Here is a 21,229-nt window from a genome sequence, read left to right on the forward strand (position 1 = left end):
AACCCTGAGCTATTGAGTGCAATTCCTGCCTGCTCCCATTCCCAACAACACCCTCTCCTGCAAAGCCTTTCTGGAATCCCTCTGTGTTCAGGGTGTCTGAGTGGACAGCATAGAAATGAAGGGAAAATTCAGAGTTTGTCATCATTTGGAATTGATGGTCTGGGTTCCCACCTGTCATGTATGTCCTCCTGCCTGCAAACTTAAGGAAAACTTTGTCTTTGCCTCAGAGATCTACTTCTCAAATAGCTTTAACCACTGTCTTTCATCAATTATAAGACACCCATCAGTTAAAGGTTGCTACATTTTTTCATGTGCCACAAAGAAAGAAAACAAGATTACAAAAATATGATACAATGCTTTCCTCTCACTTAAAACTTCTATTTTAAAAGTACAGAAGCTTTACAAAACTCCTTTAAACAGAGATTTTTATCATTTTAATATGATACTACAGAGGAAAATGTTGGATAGAGACACATGGACACTGAGAAATCTGCATCAAAGTATTAATAATTTAAAAGATGTAAACTCTGAATGTGAGGAGATATTAGACATATCTTAACCAATTTGTATCACACATTTTCTTTGATTTAAATTTCTATGTAAAATTTTAATTTACTTTAAATTACAATTAAAATTAAATATTTGATTTAATATTTAACAATTAAGTAAATCAAATACTTAATTTCATAATTAAATAGCTGACATTAAATATTTAATTTAAATTTCTATGTTAATATCTAAATTACTTTATTATTTTAAAAGGAAACTATGTGGCATGGGATTGGTTAAGGTATTTCCTCTCTATTATCAGAGGTATTGGTGATACATCATTTCATGAAAATTCTTTCACTGCTGTCTACGAAATTTTCTCCAAAGACACTTATATGCTTTATACAAGTTTTCATCATAGCATTTTCTTGATTTTACTGTCAGTCAAGATTTATATTCATTTCTGAGATAATCTTTAAGTAGTTTGCAGTCCATCCATTCGTAATACCAGTAATAACAATGAAGTTCACACAGGCACAGACGAACTGCCGTCAGGAGAGCTACTTGTTCACAGTAATTCCTAGGCTGTTGATTATAGAACAGATCTTGATTTCATGAATATTAAATATATGAAAAATCTGCACCTTGGAATCACTGCAGTGTAGTGGTCCTAATACGTAGCCTCACGGTAAATGGGCTCTTTCCTTATGTGCTTGCTACTTGCTTTGCCCAGAACTATTTTTCTCTCATAATCCTGATTACAAGACCTGAAACAAAAGTTTTCCTTCAGCTTTGTAGTTTTATTTGTTTCCTCATGTTTGTGGTTTTCTTGTCAACCAACTTCCCCAACTCTACCAAGAGCTTATAAAGGACTTTGCCCAAGTTTGTTGCTGAACCACAAGCTGACTGATGCACCTGTGGTGAAACTATGGAAAGTATTTGCCTAGGAAAAAATGCTGAAATATCGACTCTTACTGGACAAGCATCAAGGCACTGTGAGGGAATAGCAGAAGTGGGAAACAGAAGGAGAGCTCCAAGTAACGGCAACGAGAACATTTTCTCCAGTTTGTGCAACTGCTGCTGTGCAGTGGTTGTGTGTTTCATTATTTAGGGTCTTGTCTTTTCCCTATCACTGAATGATTCTTGTACTCTAAGGGATTAAGAAACACCCTTCTCACCTGAAAATCTGAGGGTGGTCTGGAAGCTAGGCAATGACTTGTGAAAGTGTCTGTGGACCACTGACTTCTATCTGTTTGGTTCAACTGCAGGAAACTTCCATCACCAGACGTCCAATACCTTTTCTTTGGTTCCCAACAGGTGTTAAATATTGACGTGACCAGCAGAAACATCAGCCTACATAATTTCACTTCATTGACATGGAGAAGCACGCTGAATTTTTTAGAACAAGATCCTAACCTCAAATGGCTTTGAAACTACTTGTATATTCGGTTGGCCAAAAAACTTCATTTGGATTTTTCCTCAAGATGTTACAGGAAAACCTGAACCTACTTTTTTGGCCAACCCAATGCTTCATGCTTATAAAATTATTGTGTGTTGCTAATCAGTTTATACCCAGTACGGCTAAAATATTTTCTTAGTTTTGTTTTGTTTGGTCTGTGGTTTAGCCACAGGAGATGTGGAAAGCTGTGGGTTATCTTGATGTCTCTGTGTGATTAGTATGGTACTGATGGCTCATCATATATTGGCTGAAGATGCACTGGGTCCATGATGAAGCATGTGTGCATGTGTATGTGTGTATAATTAGGTGATAGGCCCACTCTTGCTAAATATACAAGCTACACCTTTCCAGGACAGGTCAAATCCTGGAGTTAACTAACACCACACACACACACAAAATATCCAGAAAGAACATCTGCCTGGTAGTTATAAGGAGATGGGATAGTATGCTAAGAGCATGATCCAAAGGGAAGAAAAGGCAAATGTAGGGAAGATAAGTAGGAAAGATGAGAGACAACAGGTGATAAGGACAAAAGTGATCATGACAAGTAAGAAGATAACACAAAATTATTAAGAATAGTAGCCTCATTGGGAGGAGAAAGGAAGAGCCAATTCATTTGAAAGCAAGAGGAGGGGTTGGGAGGAAATTCTTAGCACAAGGGAATAGGGCTGGGGTGAGATTTGAGCAGACAAAGTTGAAGGAAGGAGTTTGAATGTAAAAAGTAACTTTTTTTTTTTTTGTTACTGTGGTGTGCTTTGAAATGTGTAAATCTTATTTCTCTATTCTGTGCCTAATGTACATAACCACAGTTCACACAAATGCATGCAATTTATATGCCAGAGGAAAATAAATGAGCAGATTTGCAAGAGATTTTGAATTCTGTGGTAATTTGACCATGGGTAATCTCACTTTGGTATTAAGACTTCTTATTCAGCCAACCCTTGTGAACTGGTCTTGTTCTCTTTGGCATCAGAGTGCCTGCAGGCTAATTCACCAATGGAATGAACAGATCTGTGATTATCCACCCTTTTCCTTATGTCTCTGGCATGGATTTCTCTTAAGGTTTAGGTTTGTGGGAGAGTGTACTTGGATAATTGTTGTTTTAATCATCATAAAAACTACTGTATTTGGTAACATATCAACCCTGGAAAAAACAGAATTTGGAACGGTATTGGTTAAAACACTAGATGGTTAGAATTTGGGAATAAAGAAATTACATACTAATGTTTAACAAAGATATTTAAGTATTACTTGAAAATGAGTATATTGGAGATAGTGTTTACTTTTCTATGTCTTTTTAATTTCTTTTCTTTTAAAAATTGATGTATAGTTGATTTACAATATTGTGTTAGTTTCAGTTGTACATCAAAGTAATTCAGCTATATGTATGTATATGTTAATACATACATATATATTTTTCAGATTATTTTCCATTATAGGTTACTATAAGATACTGAATACTGTCCAGTCAGAGAACATGTCTATAGTAAATCCTTGCTGCTTATCTATTTTATATACAATAGTATATATCTGTTAATGCCCCTACTCCTAATTTATCACTCCCACCTTTCCCTTTTCTTTCTTTCTTCCTTTCTTTTTTTTTTTTTTTATGCCAGGAAGCCAGATTATACTTGTATACTCATGTGTCAGTGCCTCCATAAGGCTACAGAAAGATAACATTATTAAACTGAGTTAGTGTTCTAATTATCAAAATAAAAAGCTTTTGGATGAGGGCTTGCACGAATTTAGGCAACTAGTGAAACATGGAAATATGGTCACAGGGACCCCTTGATCAAAAAGGTGGGAAACTTGTCAGCTATCCTATGATGAACCCAGGGAGGTTACCAGGAGGAAACAATTATTTACTTGATATTTGAGAAATATTTCAAGTTCTCATCAAGGACATATTGGTAGAAATTGGCTCTGGCTGCTACAAAATGCTCAAGAACATTTCTGACTAGAGAATCCTGGTTGCCAAGTTTCTGAGTGAGGCATGGAAGTGTTGACAACATTTATAGAGTCAAGGACCCTCTTGGCAGTCTAGTGGTACCTGTGGAACCCCTCCTAAGAGTGATGTTCTTAAATGCAAAGACTTTAATGCACACTGTTGGAGAAGAATCCTATTATATTAAAATGTGTGACTCATTCGTGTCCAACTCTTTGCGACCCATGGACTGTAGCCCACCAGGCTCCTCTGTCCATGGGATTCTCCAGGCAAGAATCCTGGAGTGGGTTGCCATTCCCCTCTCCAGGGGATCATCCCAACCCAGGGATCAAACCTGTGTCTCCTGAACTGTGGGTGGATTCTTTACCAGTGAGCCACTGGGGACGCCCTCATTATAATAAAATACACTTCTACAAAATGTTTTAAAAGTTTAATATAGTAATATATGAGGTGTTTAAAGTTATAACATTAAATAATGAGATTTAACTGTGGGTCTAATAATATCAAAGCTTCAAAGTGATGAGCAGTTTGAACAATATTTCGAGATACCTACTACAGTTTCTTAATGTGACATGAAAATGTTGATTCTCTTTTTGAAAAACTCCTGTGCACTAGTAAAATTACCGTGCCCTGCTGCCTCCATTCATAATCTAAGGAATTCCAGTTAGAAATTAGTGAAAAAAGATATATTTTCCCTATCTATGTTTATAGATTCCTAAGTTATACCTTTCAGAGTTCTGGGGACACCAGTTCAAGAACCTCTTGAACTTAAGACATGTCAGCTTCCCAGACTTCAGTTCAGCAACTCAGACCCTGTGTAATTATGATGGTTTCAAGAGTTCCCAAGCCTTAGTCTGTCACCTTTTCTTGAATTCATTCATCCTTTTGGATTTTAAGCAGACATATGGACATGAAGACATTTAGTCTAGAATTAGAAAGATTCTGAATTCTGGAAAAGATCAGTGGGGTATTTGGGTCTCCCTTAGTTTCTCTCCCTGGAGCAGAGGTATTTTTTTCCGAGTTTAAGGTTGATCCCACCTTGCTCCATTACAGGGGTTAAGTCTGCTGATCAGGGCATTTTGTACGGCTTTTGTCTGAGTGAGAAAATCTCAGAAGCAAGCTTTAGGGTCAGAGACTTGGTTAGGTCATGTTATCTCTCTGGGATGCTGTTTGCTTCCTTATCTGCAAAATACTGGTGTCAGACTAAAGCAATGACTTCCAGATGATGGGCTGTGTAGAGCTTTGGGCTCTTCCTTACCCTCTGAGAGTGGGGAGAAGGCAGAGTGGCAGGGTTCTGAGTGCCTAACCCTGGCTTCGGTCATTCACTAGCTTACATACTGGAACTCTAGTTGAGCAAAGGATTTTAAATGTATATTTAAATATATTAAGTATTATATATATATATTTACATACTTAGTATATATTATATATGTTTAACATTCTTTAAGTGGAGTATAAATGCATGCATCCTTATGTATAGCACACATATCATATATATGTAAAAAATTTGAAAATCAGTGTACCAGATCAGCAGTCCTCAAATATTTTGGGGCTTCCCTGGTGGCTCAGAGGTTAAAGCGTCTGCCTGCAATGCAGGAGACCTGGGTTCGATCCCCAGGTCAGGAAGATCCCCTGGAGAAGGAAATGGCAACCCACTCCAGTATTCTTGCCTGAAGAATCCCATGGACGGAGGAGCCTGGTGGGCTACAGTCCATGGTATCGCAAGGAATCGGACATGACTGAGCGACTTCACTTCACTTCAGCATGTCTTTACAATATTAAAAATGATTGCGGATTCCCAGAGCTTTTGTTCATGGGGTTGTAGCTATTGATAGCTATCATATTGAAAATTAAAGTAACTATATTAAAAAAAAAAACACATTTAGTTGGAAAAGTTGCATAATTTTGCATTTTTACAAATTTCTTTAAAATCTGGCTTAATGGAGAAAAAAAAGAATTCTCACAGCTGCTTCTACATTCAGTCTTTTGTGATCGCACATAATGTAGCCTCTGGAAAACTCCACCATATGCTTATGACAGTAAGACAGGCAAATAGCTTCTCAGTGTTTTTATGAAAATAGTTTTACCTTAAAAAACCTCCTGAAAAGGTCACTAAGACCTCCCAGAAGTTGATCCCCAGCCCACACTTTGAGGACCACTACACATGGAGCCATACATTTGTGGCTACCCCAGAGCAACTCCCAAAACATGGACCTATGCTTGTGACTCCTGGTCAGCTGTGAGGGAAAAGTCTGGGGTCCTTTTGACATATTCTGTCTTCTACAGGTCATATAATTTCACTTTATCTTTTCATGTATGCCAAAATGAAAAATAACAATCCCAAATATTTTCACTTAAAGAGGAAGAAATTTATTCTTTTCTATTAAGAGCATCCTTGTTACAACATTAGTGACTGTAGGTACCTACAAAGACAAGCTTGTGTTGACCTTGGCAGGTATGGTCTGGGTCTCACCAACATCTTTCCCTTCCTTATCATGGCAGCAATGTCACTGAGAGTTTGGCACTGGGCCTTGGAGGATGGGGTCACACATATTGTTGGTTTCTGATCTGAAGATTCCAACCATCTGTTTGCTTTTATTTCTTACAGAGAGAAAAGAGTTCTGCCAGTAGTTCACTTTCCCATACCTTCTTATTAATAAGCAATGGGAAGATGTTGGCTAACAAACTTGTCTCTTCCCTTCAAAATGTTTCTGTTACTTTTCCACAGCGCAAGCATGTGACCCAGTATCTTGCAGTTGCTGGTTAGCAAGAAGGGATGGCGAAGCTTGCTGTTTTCTGCCCTTTAGGAACAGATGATAGCTGGGATCATCAGTTAACATTTAGTATGAAAGATGTCACCAGTGGGCATGGGATGTGGGGAGTGAAGTGTAAACAACCACACAAAGAATAGAAAGATCTTGCGTAACAATAAATCTCTTGGCTTGATCTTTTGCCAGGATATTGTCCCAATTTGAAATGGGATCCAGGTGCTATTTCCTCTAACAAAGGCTCTCCTATTTTGAAGCAAAAGATAAGGTGTATACGTCATTTCAGGAGTTTATAGAGGCAGAAACCAACCAAGTTTCTGTGTGTTTGTGTGTGGGTGTGTACTGGTCATACATCGAACTTTTGAAGCAAATAAACTCCTATGGATACTATATTACTTGTGTGTTGTGTGTGTTCACTCTTTGTCACCCCAGGAACTGTTGTCCACCAAGCTCCTCTCTCCATGAGATTTTCCAGGCAGGAACACTGGAGTGGGTTGCCATTTCCTTCTCCAGGGGAATCTTCCTGACCCAGGGATCAAACTCATTCTCTTGTGCCTCCTGCATTATCAGGCAGATTCTTTACCTGTAGTTCCACCTGGGAAGCCCTTAGTTATACTACTCTGATGCCCTCAAAAGATCGTATGCCCCTATGTATTGCTATATATAGAATATGCAATAGCCTCATATGTTGCTGGTGTGAAGGTAAAATGTTGTCACTACTTTGAAAAACTTCGAGTTCTTCAAAAAGTTAAAGCTAGAGTTGCCATATGACTCAGAAGTTCCACTCCTAAGTATAGCCTCAAGAGAATTGAAAATACACATCTACACAAAACTTGTACATGTATATTCATAGTAGCATTGCTCATAATAGCTAAAAAGTATAACCAACCCAAATGTACATCAACTGATGAGTGAATAAACAGAATGTGACTACAATCTGTATCATCCAGCCGTAAGAAGGAGTGAAGGGGACCTCCTTGGTGGTCCAGTGGTTATGACTCCATGCTCCCAAAGCTGGGGACATGGGTTCCATCCCTGGTCAGGGACTAATATCCCATATGCTGCATGGTGTAGCCAAAAGACTTTTTTAAAAAAAGAAATAAAGGACTGATACCTGCAAGTACCTATACCTGCAACAACATGAATAAACTTTGAACAAGTTATACTAAGTGAAAGAAGTCAAATGGCCATGTATGATTCCACTTACATAAACTATTCATAATAGGCAGATCCATCAAAACAGGAAGCAGATTAGCAGTTGCAGGAACACAGGAGAGGGAAGGGTATGGCTTCTTTTTGGTATGAGCAAATGTTCTGGAATTACATAGTTGTGATGATTGCACAACTTTGTGAATACACTAAAAAACCACTGAACAGTACACTTTAAAAGGATGAATGTCATGGTATGCAAATTACATTTCAAATAAAAAAAACTAGTTAGTGTAAGAAGAAACATTTAAAAAAAGATATTAGTGATTCACTGAAGCTCCAGCAGGGCTAGAGCATCAGGCCTAAAAGCTCTGTGGTCAGAAAACAGCCATGATTATCTAGTGGGATACTCTATTGGCATTTCTCTTAGCACATGTCTGGAAGTTTGTACCCCAGATCTGGGCATAGGATGCTACTAGGTCCCTGTTCCTGCTGCCTCTGAAATGTGTCTCTCCACCATCCTGGATTCCACACGACACTTCCTTCTTCCCTCTACTTTCTTCTGGATCACAGGCATAGACCACTGGCCACCCCCAGGCTCCTTGCCTCTACCTTGGCTAGAAGGAAGACTGTGAAAAGAGATTGTCTAGCATCTTCCTTGGAGAGGCAGAATTCTCAAGATGGGATGCTCCTTAAGTGATACAGAAGCTTTTAAAAAAATATTATTATTATTTTATTTTTTTACCATGCTACATGGCTTGTGGGAGTTTAGTTCCCTGACCAGGGATTGAACCTGTGTCCCTGCAGTATAAGTGCTGAGTCTTAACCACTGGACCACCAGGGCAAGGTCCCTTGACAAGGCTTATAAAGATGCCGAGCAGTCAGAGAGCATGACAAATATATAGTAGCGGTGCCTTCCCACTTTAAGATAATATAATTTCCATTACAACGGTGTTTCTCTTATTAGGACAATTGGTGGGGAGGCTTATTTGAATTAAGGAAAAACTGAGTTATACCAGGAGAAGCTGGAGAGATAAAAATGGAGAGAGAAACAGTGTGACGAACCAAGCATTATTCATTCTTTCACTTACTTATTCAACAAAGAGCTGTATGTTTAAAAATATCAGTGGACAGTGGGTCGAATGCTAAGTACAGGAGATACAGAGCTGAAGAAGATGATTGAGACCCCAGCTCTTGAGTTCTTTAGGCTACGTGGACAGACAAGTGAGTATAATAGAAGGCGACAAGCAAGTAATCGGATATGAACAGGAACACAGAAAAGACAAACTATTAGAAGAAACTCCGCCTTCCCCTTTTATTTGCAAAGGGAGCTTTCCTCCTGTCACAAGGAAAATGAAGGACTTTTTATGGTCTTTTGGCAACTAAACTCGTCTCCTCCAATTGCCACTCACTTTATAGGGCAATAAATCGATCTTGGCAGAAGCTGACTTCATCAGCCCGATCACCTTTGCTCAGTGCGTCTCAAGAACCACTGAAGGACAGACACAGCACATAAAAAGATACGGCTATGAGGTGAGTGCTTTTCCCTCTGCACATGGTTCTTTGAACCAGCAGTGTGCCTTCCTTCTTGTACTGGCTGGAGAGGAGAGCCGTGTGTGTATGTGCGTGTGTGCGTGTGCGTGTGTGCGTGTGTGTGTGTGTGTGTGTTTGGGGGAGGGTCTTGTGTGAGATGGTCCTCTCTCCTGGAAAGAAATCAAGGAAAGAATAAACAGATGGACTCCTTCTGGTCACTCGCTGAATGTGGTGTGGATTGGGAGAAAGGTGAACTTGTCTCTTTGGGCAGAGAGGGAGATGGTTATCCAACCCTTAAGGGTTTTGGAAAAATAACCAGGATTTTTATTATTCTAAAATGCTGTTTGATACAGAAAAGAAACTTTGGGCTGGGAGGGTATCTAGGCAGGGAAGAATTACTACCTTCAGGAATCCCCACTCCTACCCTCCGCGTGGATGACAATGGTTCCAATAGCTAGAAAATTCCTGGGGTTGTCCCCAGAGTGCCCTGAACCTCTGGGAATTACAGGTGTTGAAACTGCTGCTCCAAAAGGATTAAGGAACTGTGGAAGAGGTGCTTGCTTTTGGTTTGAGGAGGCTGGACAGAAAAATCTCCCCGTGGAGAGAATTAGGATTTGGAGGAAGAGGCTAACTGATGAATAGTGTGTTCACTGTGATAGTGAGTCCTGGGCTGAATGGATGAGGAACTAGTCAGGTTATTGTGAACATATGGGCTGGGTCATTCAAATTTCTCTTACTGCCTGAAATTCTACCATCAGAGAGTTAGCCTCTAGAACTCTAAGCTCTTCAGTCTAGGAGACATTGTGGAGAGAGTAAGAATGTGCGTGTTCACTCTCAGTTGTTTTTGACTCTGCAACCTCATGGATTGCAGCCTGGCAGGCTCCTTTGTCCCTGGAGTTTTCAGTCCAGATTACTGGAGTGGGTTGCCCTTTTCTTCTCCGGGGGATCTTCCTGACCCAGGGATCTAACCCAAGTCTCCTCTGTCTTCTGCATTGGTGGGTGGATTCTTTACCACTGAGCTACCTGGGAAGTCTGAGAGTAAAAATATTCAAATTCTAATTTAAGAAGCATGGCACCTCAGTTTTTACATCAGTTCCATAGCTAACTGTGATTAGACCCAGTTCATTAACTTTCCCTTACAAATAGGAATCGTGACGCCTGCCTGATCAACCTCGACATAAGAATTTTATGGAAGCATAGTCGTATGAGATATATCTTACGGGACTGAGAGTAAACCTTTGAAAAATTTAGGCCAGTGGAAGACACCTGACAGATTCAGGCAACTAGGAAAGAATGGAGAATAAAGACTTGTTAATAAACTCCAACTTCAATCCCAAACCCCAGTCCTCAACTCCACGATGGCAAATTGGCTGTAGATCTTTGCTCTTCACCCCCATTTCACAATTAAGGTGCTTCTTTTCTTGGCTTATTAAATATTAACCTAAAGGCAGACTCAGATGAAAAGTGAAGCTATACACATAAGAAAGTGCTTGTAGAAATGGTCATGGCATTGGGTTGGGGTTGAGAAGAGCAGGGGTGTGGGGGAATGGAAAGTTAAAGGATAGGCAAAGTGAAAAAAGAGAGAATTCTTTATCTATATCAATTTATAGATTGTCACGGCATAAATGTTGGTTTGGTACAGATGAAACCCAGGAGAAGAGGCTGAGGGACTGGGCATGGGAGGTGTCGTGAAGACCTTTGGTTACACAGCTGAAGAATTTTTAATGTTTTCTGGAGAATCCCTGAAGACTTGAATACAAGAGAATAAAACGATTTTGTTGATGCTCTAGAAAGATCAATCCAGCTGCAGTGTGTTCAACAGATTTCAGGAGCAGGGAGGGTGGAAGCAGGGGGCTGTGGGGAAAGCAGTGGTGACTTGGTGGTCTGAATAAAGTGTTTCCAGTAGGAACGGAAAGGAAGGAACATCTTTGAAAGATATCGGTAAAGTATTTGACTGAACTTGTAGCTGGTTGTGAGAGGGGAGTCAGAAAAGGTTTCCAGGTTTTTGAAGAAATTGTGATGTGATTCTGTTCCTTAAGGTATGAACTGTTTGAGAAGGAGCGAATTTGGCAGAATTGGTGAAGCTAGGACTGGGCTATGGGGAGAGATGATTTCATGTGTAAACAAATTGAATTTAAGCTTGTGGGAAATCCAAATGAGACATCTAACGAACAGCTGAATATATGAAACCAAATCTCTGAGCTAGAAATACAGGTTGGATTGTCCTCAGATATTATTATACAAAGTCAGAGGAGCAATGAAAATCACTAAAGGAGAGTGAGCAGTGGCCCCATGATGAAATACAGGGAATGTCACATTTCACAAAATAGGAGACTGCAAAGAAAACTGAAGAGAAGCCAGAAGAGTAGGTAGGAAATTAAGATTGAATGATATCAAATGATCCAAAGCTGAAGAATTTTACAGAGGAGGAAGTGGTTGATAGGGCTAGGGGATTAAGACAGTGCTCATTGTATTCAGCAGCTAAACCCCTAGTGTTCTTGGCAGGAGCAGTTTTAGTGGAATGCGGGAAACAGAATTCATACCAGTAATATGAGAGGAAGGTAATGCAGAATGCATGGAATTATCATTTTGGAAAGTTCCCAAGAAAGGAAAAAGAAAGCTATAATGGTCTCGAGAAGAATACAGTCATCAACAGAGTTTCAGGTGAACTTTTTGACCAGCTTAATATTTATGAGGGGAAAGAGCAAATTCAGAAGCAGAGGTGGATAATATAAGACAGAAGAAGCATACTTGGCAGAATAAGAAGTTTGAAAAATTCAAAGGCTCTGAGATCTAGGGAATAGATACTAGGATTATACTGAGACAAGAAGAGGAAAAACTCTTCCACTGCAAAGAGAGAGAAAAGGACCAGAACTTACCCAAATATGGATAATTTTTATAGAAAAGCTCAAGTTGAGAAGCAGGGAGATAAAATAGTTGCTGCAAAATAGTTATCTTGTCTGGAATGTTGGAGACAATGTTGGAAATACACATCCAAATAGTTGAAATACCCATTAGTCAGTATGAAAACTAAGATAAGAATTGAAGTTCTTTGATTCCTAGTTCAGTTCATACCCTCTAAAATACCAAATATTTTAAAAGTTGTATCTATGCCTGATGTTTAGAGCTTGCGTCTAGGCTCAATATTTAGAGCTACTGTGAGCCACCTAATTTACATGGATTTGTGTGCCATGACCATACAAGTAAGCATTATATTGAAGATCAGGACTAGGTTCATTTTTCTTATCCTATTCTTAAAAGGCTTAGTGAGCTCTAAACAGTTAAACACCTCAGCATCACCAGCATAGGAATTGGAATAAGAAGACTAGGATTCAGGTTTTGCTACTTTCCCCCTCCCTGAGTAGAACTTCCTTCCTCTGCCCAGGGAGGGTGTGAAGATCAAAGTGGCATCTAGAAGGGCTTTTCGAGCCATCTCAACCCTTTCTCTCTCTCCCATGCTCTGTTCCACTTCTCCTTCCCTCCCTTCAATTCTTTATGTCTGATATATTTTTCCTTAGACAGTAATCAATCCCTTTGCAGACAAAAAGGACAAGAGTCCTACATGTGTCGGATGCACTGACCAGAGTTACTTGGAGACACTGTGATGACCTGAAACAGATACTCCCTGGATTACATAAAGAAGAATGCTGATAATCATGTCCACTGACAAGGAGTTGGCAGTCTAATCAGGATGCCTACCTATTCTTTTGGAATGATGGGTTTTGCAGTTTACTTTAATCCTGTTGCCTGTGTCCATCTAGATGGCGAGGAAGCTTAGTGCATTGGAAATCCTTCTGATCATCTTCATCATAATTGTACTTGCCGTAGATATCCTCTTGCTGATGCTTCTGTTGGAGAACCCTCCAGGTAAGGGAGATGCCTGTGGCTGTTGGATTGGAAGGATTGAGACAGAAGTTCCTCAGGATGCCAAAGACATCTTTTTATTTCTTCATTCCTCAGCATGCCACCACATTGCATTATTCACAGTCTATAGCCATAATTAATTTAGACGAATTTTCAAATGCTGTGTTCTTGTTCTGCAACTATACCTAAAATTAAATGCTAGTAATATTCAAGGTCTCCCAAGTCCCATTTGATGTAATTTTAGAAAAATGCAAAATGAGACTCACCAGAAGCCTGTCCTTCAATCTAGAGTCATGGATGAAATAAGATATCAATGTATGGCAAAAACCACTACAATATTGTAAAGTAATTAGCCTCCAACTAAAATAAATAAATTTAAAAAGAATAGTCTTCAAGAAGAATAGTTAACAGTGCCTAGTCCCTTTACATTATGGAAAAAGAAACTGGGCTACAGTGGAGTTAGGGACTGATTAACTTGGCCTAATTATGTCAGTTACAATTCTCCTCCAGCCCATATTCTGGTTAAATGCCTATGATTTCTTCATGGATACCTTTGAAATTCTTCTCTCATAGAAACATCCCACAGAATGCCTGCCTTCTTTCTGCCATATGAGCCACGAGGGAAGCCTTCCCTGCCCACATTATACTCTAAATAATAATATACACAATACAAAAATCATTTCTTAAAATGAATTTGAGGTTTACTCTGCTTGATAAAGCTCACTATATTAATCTAGATTTAGCGTGTAGTGGAAAGAACCTGTACCCATAGCATAATCCTACTTACTCATTCTTTTCACCACTCTTCACAGTAAACATTGAGGTATTTTCTAGGAACAATTGTGATTTTGTGAGATGATATGAAAAATATACAGGCCTTCTTTCCATAGTGTAGTGGTTATCACAATCACCTTACACGCGAAAGAAAGTTCCCCAGATTGAAATCAAGTGGAAACAGACTTTCTTTAGGCTTCCCAGGTGGCGCTATGGTAAAGAATCTGCCTGCCCATGCAGGAGACATACGAGATGAGGGTTCAATCCCGGGGTTGGGAAGATCCTATGGAGGAGGAAACGGCAAGTCACTCCAGTATTCTTGTCTGAAAAATCCCATGGACAGAGGAGCCTGGCAGCCTACAGTGTGTGGGCTCGCAAAGAGGCGGACACGACTGTAGCAACTTAGCACATGAAAACTATAACTCAAAATAGATCAAAGTTCAAAATGTAACAACTAAAACTATAAAATTCTAAGAAAAACATAGGCATAAATATCAATATTTGTGACCTTGGATTAGGCAACAGTTTCTTAGATATGATACTCAAAAAAAAAAAGCATAGCAGCCTAAAGAAAAAAAAAAAAGAGCAAATTGGACTTCAAAATAAAAAAATTTTGTGCTTCAAAGAACACTACCAAGGAAGTGAAATGACAGTCAGTCCACTAAAGGAGGAACGTATTTGCAAATGATGTGCTTGAAAATGGTCTAGCATTCAAAATATGTAAATCTTATGATTCAAAATTAGAAGAAAAATAATCAAATTTCTAAAATGAGTGCAGGATTTAACAGACATTTCTTCATGGAAGGTCTATAAATGGCCAATAAGCCATGAAAATAACAGTCAATATTATCAGTTGTTTGGGAAATTCAAGTCAAATGAAATATCCTTTACACCCACTGAAGTGAAAGTGTCTGACTATTTGTGACCCCATGGACTATACAGTCCATGGGATTCTCCAGGCCAGAATACTGGAGTGGGTTGCCATTCCCTTATCCAGGGGATCTTCCCAACCCTGGGATCAAACCCAGGTCTCCCGCATTGCGGGCAGATTCTTTACCAGCTGAGCCACAAGGGAAGCCCTTTCCCTTGTGGAAGGGAATAGTCAATAAGTGAAAACAACCCAAATGTACACTAACTGATGAATAGATTTTAAGAAGTGTTATATTCATATCATGGAACATGATTCAGCCACTAAAAAGAATGAAGTACTGTTATAAGCTGCAACATGAATGAACCTTTAAAACATTATACCAGATAGAAGCCAGATGTAAAAGGCCACATATTTTATGATTCTGTTTATACGAAATGTTCAGAATAGGCAAATCCATAGAGACAGAAAGTGGATTCACGTTTACCAGGAACTGGGAGAAGAGAGAAATGGGAAGTGACTACTAATGAGTATGTGGTTTCTTTTGGGGTGATGAAAATGTTCTGGAATTAGATGGTCATGGTGGGACAACTTTGTACAATATTATAAGCCACTGAATTGCACACTTTAAACATGTGAATTTTATGTTACGTGAAGTATATCTCAAAAAACTCCCAGCAAAACAAAAGTAAATGTGTCGAACCCTTGGAGAAGTGTTAAACATTCTATGCAGATGTAGATCCCAGTTACTAGCGACTACTGACTAGAGAATTGACTGAAAGTCTAGGACTGCTTCTTCCCTAGGACTGTGAGTATACTCCACATTTTCAATATCATCCTTTAATTTCTCTGCAGGTGCTTCATTTGTTCCAGAGTGCCCAGAAATTCCCGAATCAGAAAGGATAGAGTGTGCCCCTGGCCAGGAGGTGACAGAGGTCAGAGAAATATGGTTCCTGCTGTGGGCCTGCTGGGTTTTATTGAAAAGAGGAGTATGTGCAGTGGGCAGATGGTGGTGATAGGTGGATTACAGGCCTCTTGACTTGTTTGGAGAACATTCTTTCTTGCCTGATGAAATAAACAGCAACACCGAGGAAATCAGGGAAGCAGCCAGGGGTAGAAGGAAGAGGAAGAGGAACTAACCAAAGGGTTGGCCCATGGGGTCTGGAGTCCAGAGTAGAGAGAGAGAGCTCTCCATGTTGCTGAATGTGTCCTACCGTGATTCCAAGGAGAGACATGGAGAGGTTAATGTTTGAGGGCTTGAATTCACATTCCTTGAGAACAGAGGCCATCAAGCATATAGAAATGACTGAGTTGTTGTAGAGCCCAAATGACCTGTTAGAACAAGAATCTTCTGAAATCATGTTATTGGCAAGTCATCCCAATGAACATATGTTAAAAAACATAGATTTTCTACCTGAGTAGTTTCCATAAGAATATCAACTATTGGAAGCCTTCTTAGTGGCAACTTAATGACTTTATCATAAAGGTATGTATATTTAGATTGTATTTCTTTATCTCATATTCTATATTCTATATCCCATAATTAGGACTGCATTAAATTTTGGGTTTAATTTAGGTAACAGTGACATAATTTTAAATCTTCTCATTTTAAAAACATATTCAATACAACCTCTTTTCATTTCAACTCTTTTATACATATATACATATTTCTCAACTGTCCTCATGTATATTTCATTACAGATGTATTATGAAATATTTTTCCTAGATGTTGCATATACAAAGTTTCTGCTGTAAATATAGTTTATTCTATTTGCTAACTGGTGCTTCTTGTATTCAGTTCAGTTCAGTTCAGTTGCTCAGTTGTGTCTTTGTGACCCCATGAACCGCAGCACGCCAGGCCTCCCTGTCTATCACCAACTCCTGGAGTCCACTCAAACCCACATCCATCGAGTCTGTGATGCCATCCAATCATCTCATCCTCTGTCATCCCCTTCTCCTCCTGCCCTCAATCTTTCCCAGCATCAGGGTCTTTTCAAATGAGTCAGCTCTTTGCATCAGGTGGCCAAAGTATTGGAGTTTCAGCTTCAGCATCAGTCCTTCCAATGAATATTCAGGACTCACTTCCCTTAGGATAGACTGGTTAGATCTCCTTGCAGTCCAAGGGACTCTCAAGAGTCTTCTCCAACACCACAGTTCAAAAGCATCAATTCTTTGGTGCTCAGCCTTCTTTATAGTCCAATTCTCACATCCATACATGACTACTGGAAAAACCATAGCCTTGACTGGATGGACCTTTGTTGGCAAAGTAATGTCTCTGCTTTTTAATATGCTAAGTTGGTCATAACTTTCCTTCCAAGGAGTAAGTGTCTTTTAATTTCACTGCTGCAATCACCATCTGCAGTGATTTTAGAGCCCAGAAAAATAAAGTCTGACACTGTGTCCACTGTTTCCCCATCTATTTGCCATAAAGTGATGGGACCAGATGCCATGATCTTAGTTTTCTGAATGTTGAGCTTTAAGCCAACTTTTTCACTCTCCTCTTTCACTTTCATCAAGAGGCTCTTTAGTTCTTCTTTACTTTCTGCCATAAGGGTGGTGTCATCTGCATATCTGAGGTTATTGATATTTCTCCCAGCAATCTTGATTCCAGCTTGTGTTTCCTCCAGCCTGGCATTTCTCATGATGTACTCTGCATATAAGTTAAATAAGCAGGGTGACAACATACAGCCTCGATGTACTCCTTTTCCTATTTGGAACCAGTCTGTTGTTCCATGTCCAGTTCTAACTGTTGCTTCCTGACCTGCATACAGGTTTCTCAAGAGGCAGGTCAGGTGGTCTGGTATTCCCATCTCTTTCAGAATTGTCCACAGTTTATTGTGATCCACACAGTCAAAGGCTTTGGCATAGTCAATAAAGCAGAAATAGATGTTTTTCTGGAACTCTCTTGCTTTTTCGATGATCCAATGGATGTTGGCAATTTGATCTCTGGTTCCTCTGCCTTTTCTAAAACCAGCTTGAACATCTGGAAACTCACAGTTCACATATTGCTGAAGCCTGGCTTGGAGAATTTTAAGCATTACTTTACTAGCATGTGAGAGAAGATTATTTTATATTTATTGAATATTATATATGTATTAAATATTATATTTTTAAAAATTTTTATTATATATTATATTGATAAAATATATATTATGCTATAACATATTATATTAATTATACAACTTGACCAATTTAAATTTCTCATTGTTTCTAAAGTGGTTTATATAGCTCACTTTATTGTTATTGAGTACATAATTATATGGCCTTCCCTCGTGACTTAGATGTAAAGAATCTGCCTGCCAGTGCTGGAGACCTGGATTCAATCCCTGAGTAGGGGAGATCCCCTGGAGAAGAAATGGCTACCCACTCCAGTATTCTTTCCTGGATAATCCCATGGACAGAGGAGCCTGGCAGACTACAGTCCACGGGGTCATAAAGAGTCAGACACAGCTGAGAGACTAACACAACAATCTATATAGTTATACCCTAGGCAAATAATTATACATAATGAAAAATCCAGCTCATAGGATTTTTATCTTTATTATCTTCCATGATATTACAAAAATGTTTTCTCAAAGTATTTGTACCAATTTACATTCCCTCATGAGTTCATTTGCTCTATATCCTAACCTACACTTTGTATGTTTTTCTTTTTCAATATAACTATTCTGTGGCTTTAATTTGTGTGTTCCTCATGGCAACCCACTCCAGTACTCTTGCCTGGAAAATTCCATCGGTGGGGGAGCCTGGTAGGGTGCCATCCATGGGGTCGCAAAGGGTCGGACACGACAGAGCAACTTCACTTTCTTTCTTTCTATAGTTCCTTTTGGTGAAGGAAATGGCAACCCACTCCAGTGTTCTTGCCTGGAGAATCCCATGGACAGAGGGGCCTGGTGGGCTACAGTCTATGGGGTTGCAAAGAGTCGGACACGACTAAGCAACTAACACACACATACATGACTAACGAAGTTAGACACTTTCATACCCTGATTGGCTAGATGCATAATCATATTTGTGAAGGGTCTTTTCCATTTCCTTTTTTGTCTAGTTTTTTTCTATTGGGCTGTTCATATTTTTCTTATTGCTTTGCAGTATTTACATATTCTGGATGCAAATCTTTTGTCATATAAATTTTAAGTATTTCCTTACACTGTGGTTTGAATTTTAACACTCTTCATGGTGACTTTTGATAAAAAAGTTTTTAATTTTAACAAACCTACTTTATCAGTTTTATATAGTTAGTGTATTTTGTATTCTGTTTAAAAATTCTTGCTTACTCCAAGGTTAAAAAATTGTATTTCTATTTTTTTTCCTCTAAGGGCAATGTTGTTTTAATCTTCCACACTGAGATCTTAAAATAAGTCTAGAGTTGACTTTTGTGTATGGTGTCAGGTAGGAGTCCAGAATATTTTTTTTCTTGAATTTCTAATAGACCCATCACTGCTTACTGAAATTACCATCTTTCATCCTCTGCATTGTAGTGCCACCTTTACTATAAATCATATATACTTGTTTATGTTGATCTATTTCTAGAGTCCCTTATTTTGTTCCATTGTTAGTTTGTCTGCTCTTTTGCTAATTTCATATTACCTTCATTACTGTTAGTCAGTTGTGTCCAACTCTTTGTGACTCCATGGACTGTAGCCCTCCAAGCTCCTTGTCCATGGGATTCTCCAGGCAAGAATACTGAAGTGAGTTGCCATTCCCTTCTCCAGGCGATCTTCCGGGCCCAGGGATCAAACCCAGGTCTCCTGCATTGCAGGCAGATTCTTTACCTTCCAAGACACCAGGGACGCTCTTTATTATAGCTTTATAGTAAATCTTGGGGCTTCCCTGCTGGCTCAAATGGTAAAGAATTTGTCTGCAATGTGGGATCCACAGAGATGCAGCTCGATCCTGGGTCAGGAAGAACCCCTGGAGGAGGAAATGGCTACCCACTCCAGTTTTCTTGCCTGAAAAACCCCATGGACAGAGGAACTTGGTGAGCTATAGTCCATGGGGTCACAAAAGAGTCAGACCAGACTAAGTGACTAAACAGCAACAACATAGTAAGTCTTGATATGTAGTTGAGTAAGTTCTCCAAATTATTCTTATTTTTCTTTAAGGTTGCCCAGCTTATTTTTGACCCTTTAGATTTCTGAATAAATTTTAGAATCAGTCTGTCAGCTTCCTCTCAAAACCCACTAGAAATTTGATTCTGATCACATAAAATTCACAGATTAATTTTGGGAGAATTTACATCTTTATAAGAGTGAATATTCTAATCCATGAATGAGATATATTCCTCTACTTATTAAGATTTTAGTTTTGAGATTTTTGGTACAGAGGACTTGAAAGTTTTTTCCAAAATTTTTCTAAGTACTTTATGTTTGATTTTATTTAAATATTATTTTTAATTTTCCATTTAGCTGTTGTTAGCATATAGATTTAAAGTTGATTTTTTAAATATTTGCTGATCTTGAAATGGAAATCACACTAAATTAACTTATTAATTCTCCTAGTTTGTCTATGGACTCTTGCATTTTCCTTTTACAACAGTGTTACCCGCAAATAATAACCATTTAAGATTTTCTCAAATGTACATTTTTCTCCTTGTAACACTAAGGATACTTTTTCATTCTAATTTTTCTATATACTTTGGGATATGCAGCTATAGTAGGTTTTAGAAAATGGAGACTGATTTCAAAGAATATAAGAAATAACATTTCAGTAAACATGAAAAGTTAAATTTCAGTAAACATTAAAAGTAAAATACAAAATGTTAAAAGTAAAAGTAAAATGTTAGATCTAAAGAGGAAGCTCTGATTTTGAAAGAAGTTGGCTGCATTCACAGAATTAAAGCATCTATCAGAGACTCTACTGAAAAAAAAATCCTTGTCTCAAATGGAAGTTGAATAAGATAATTTCCAAGCCGATTTCCAGTTCTCAATTCCATTAGTCAGTAATTTCTGGCAAAATGACATAAAAATCTATGTGAAAGACAACTGGAGCGTACTCTTTAGAAAAGTTTGGTGTTAAGGAAATCATAGAGATAGATTTGTTATGAGTCAATTGCCATAATCCAGGTGTGAGTTATGAGGATCTGTGTTATTGTGTAACTACGGAAACCAGAAAGGCCATATGTATATCTCAGTTTCACTTCTGGTGTCTGGGATTCAGCAAGTGCCTTAAAACTGAGACAGGAATGTTAGGGCAGACTTTATGGGAAAGTGTTGTGTTTATCTGACTGTATTGGATTTCTAGTCTTAACTTTTTTTTTTTTTTTTTAATAGAGGTTGATAGACTTTGGAACAATTTATGTATGGCAATGTAACTGACCTTTTGAACTTTAAAGATCTCAGCCTCAGAGGTAGCAGGGCTATTTAAATATCTGTCTCAGA

General features: G+C 38.7%; 1 protein-coding gene and 1 non-coding gene across 5 annotated transcripts in view; both read left to right on the plus strand.

The window, feature by feature from the left end:
• MGAM (maltase-glucoamylase) overlaps positions 1–21,229 on the plus strand; it is a 198,121-nt gene that overhangs the window by 92,216 nt on the left and 84,676 nt on the right. For 2 of the 4 annotated variants that reach the window (XM_043873136.1, XM_043873135.1), the window contains exon 48: positions 1,807–2,818. The exons of 1 other annotated variant lie outside the window; for it this stretch is intronic. In XM_043873136.1, coding sequence (XP_043729071.1) covers positions 1,807–1,920 — 114 coding nt within the window. In that variant the 3' untranslated portion in view covers positions 1,921–2,818. Of the gene's footprint in view, positions 1–1,806; positions 2,819–9,299; positions 9,344–13,104; positions 13,211–15,704; positions 15,785–21,229 lie in introns of those variants that run through there. One more of the 4 variants, XM_043873134.1, reaches the window with a different exon arrangement.
• Positions 5,448–5,520, plus strand: TRNAC-GCA. Its single transcript has one exon. It is a non-coding gene; the product is annotated as a tRNA-Cys (tRNA).

Source organism: Cervus elaphus, chromosome 18 (assembly GCF_910594005.1).
Source record: "Cervus elaphus chromosome 18, mCerEla1.1, whole genome shotgun sequence".
NCBI classification, from domain to species: domain Eukaryota; kingdom Metazoa; phylum Chordata; class Mammalia; order Artiodactyla; family Cervidae; genus Cervus; species Cervus elaphus.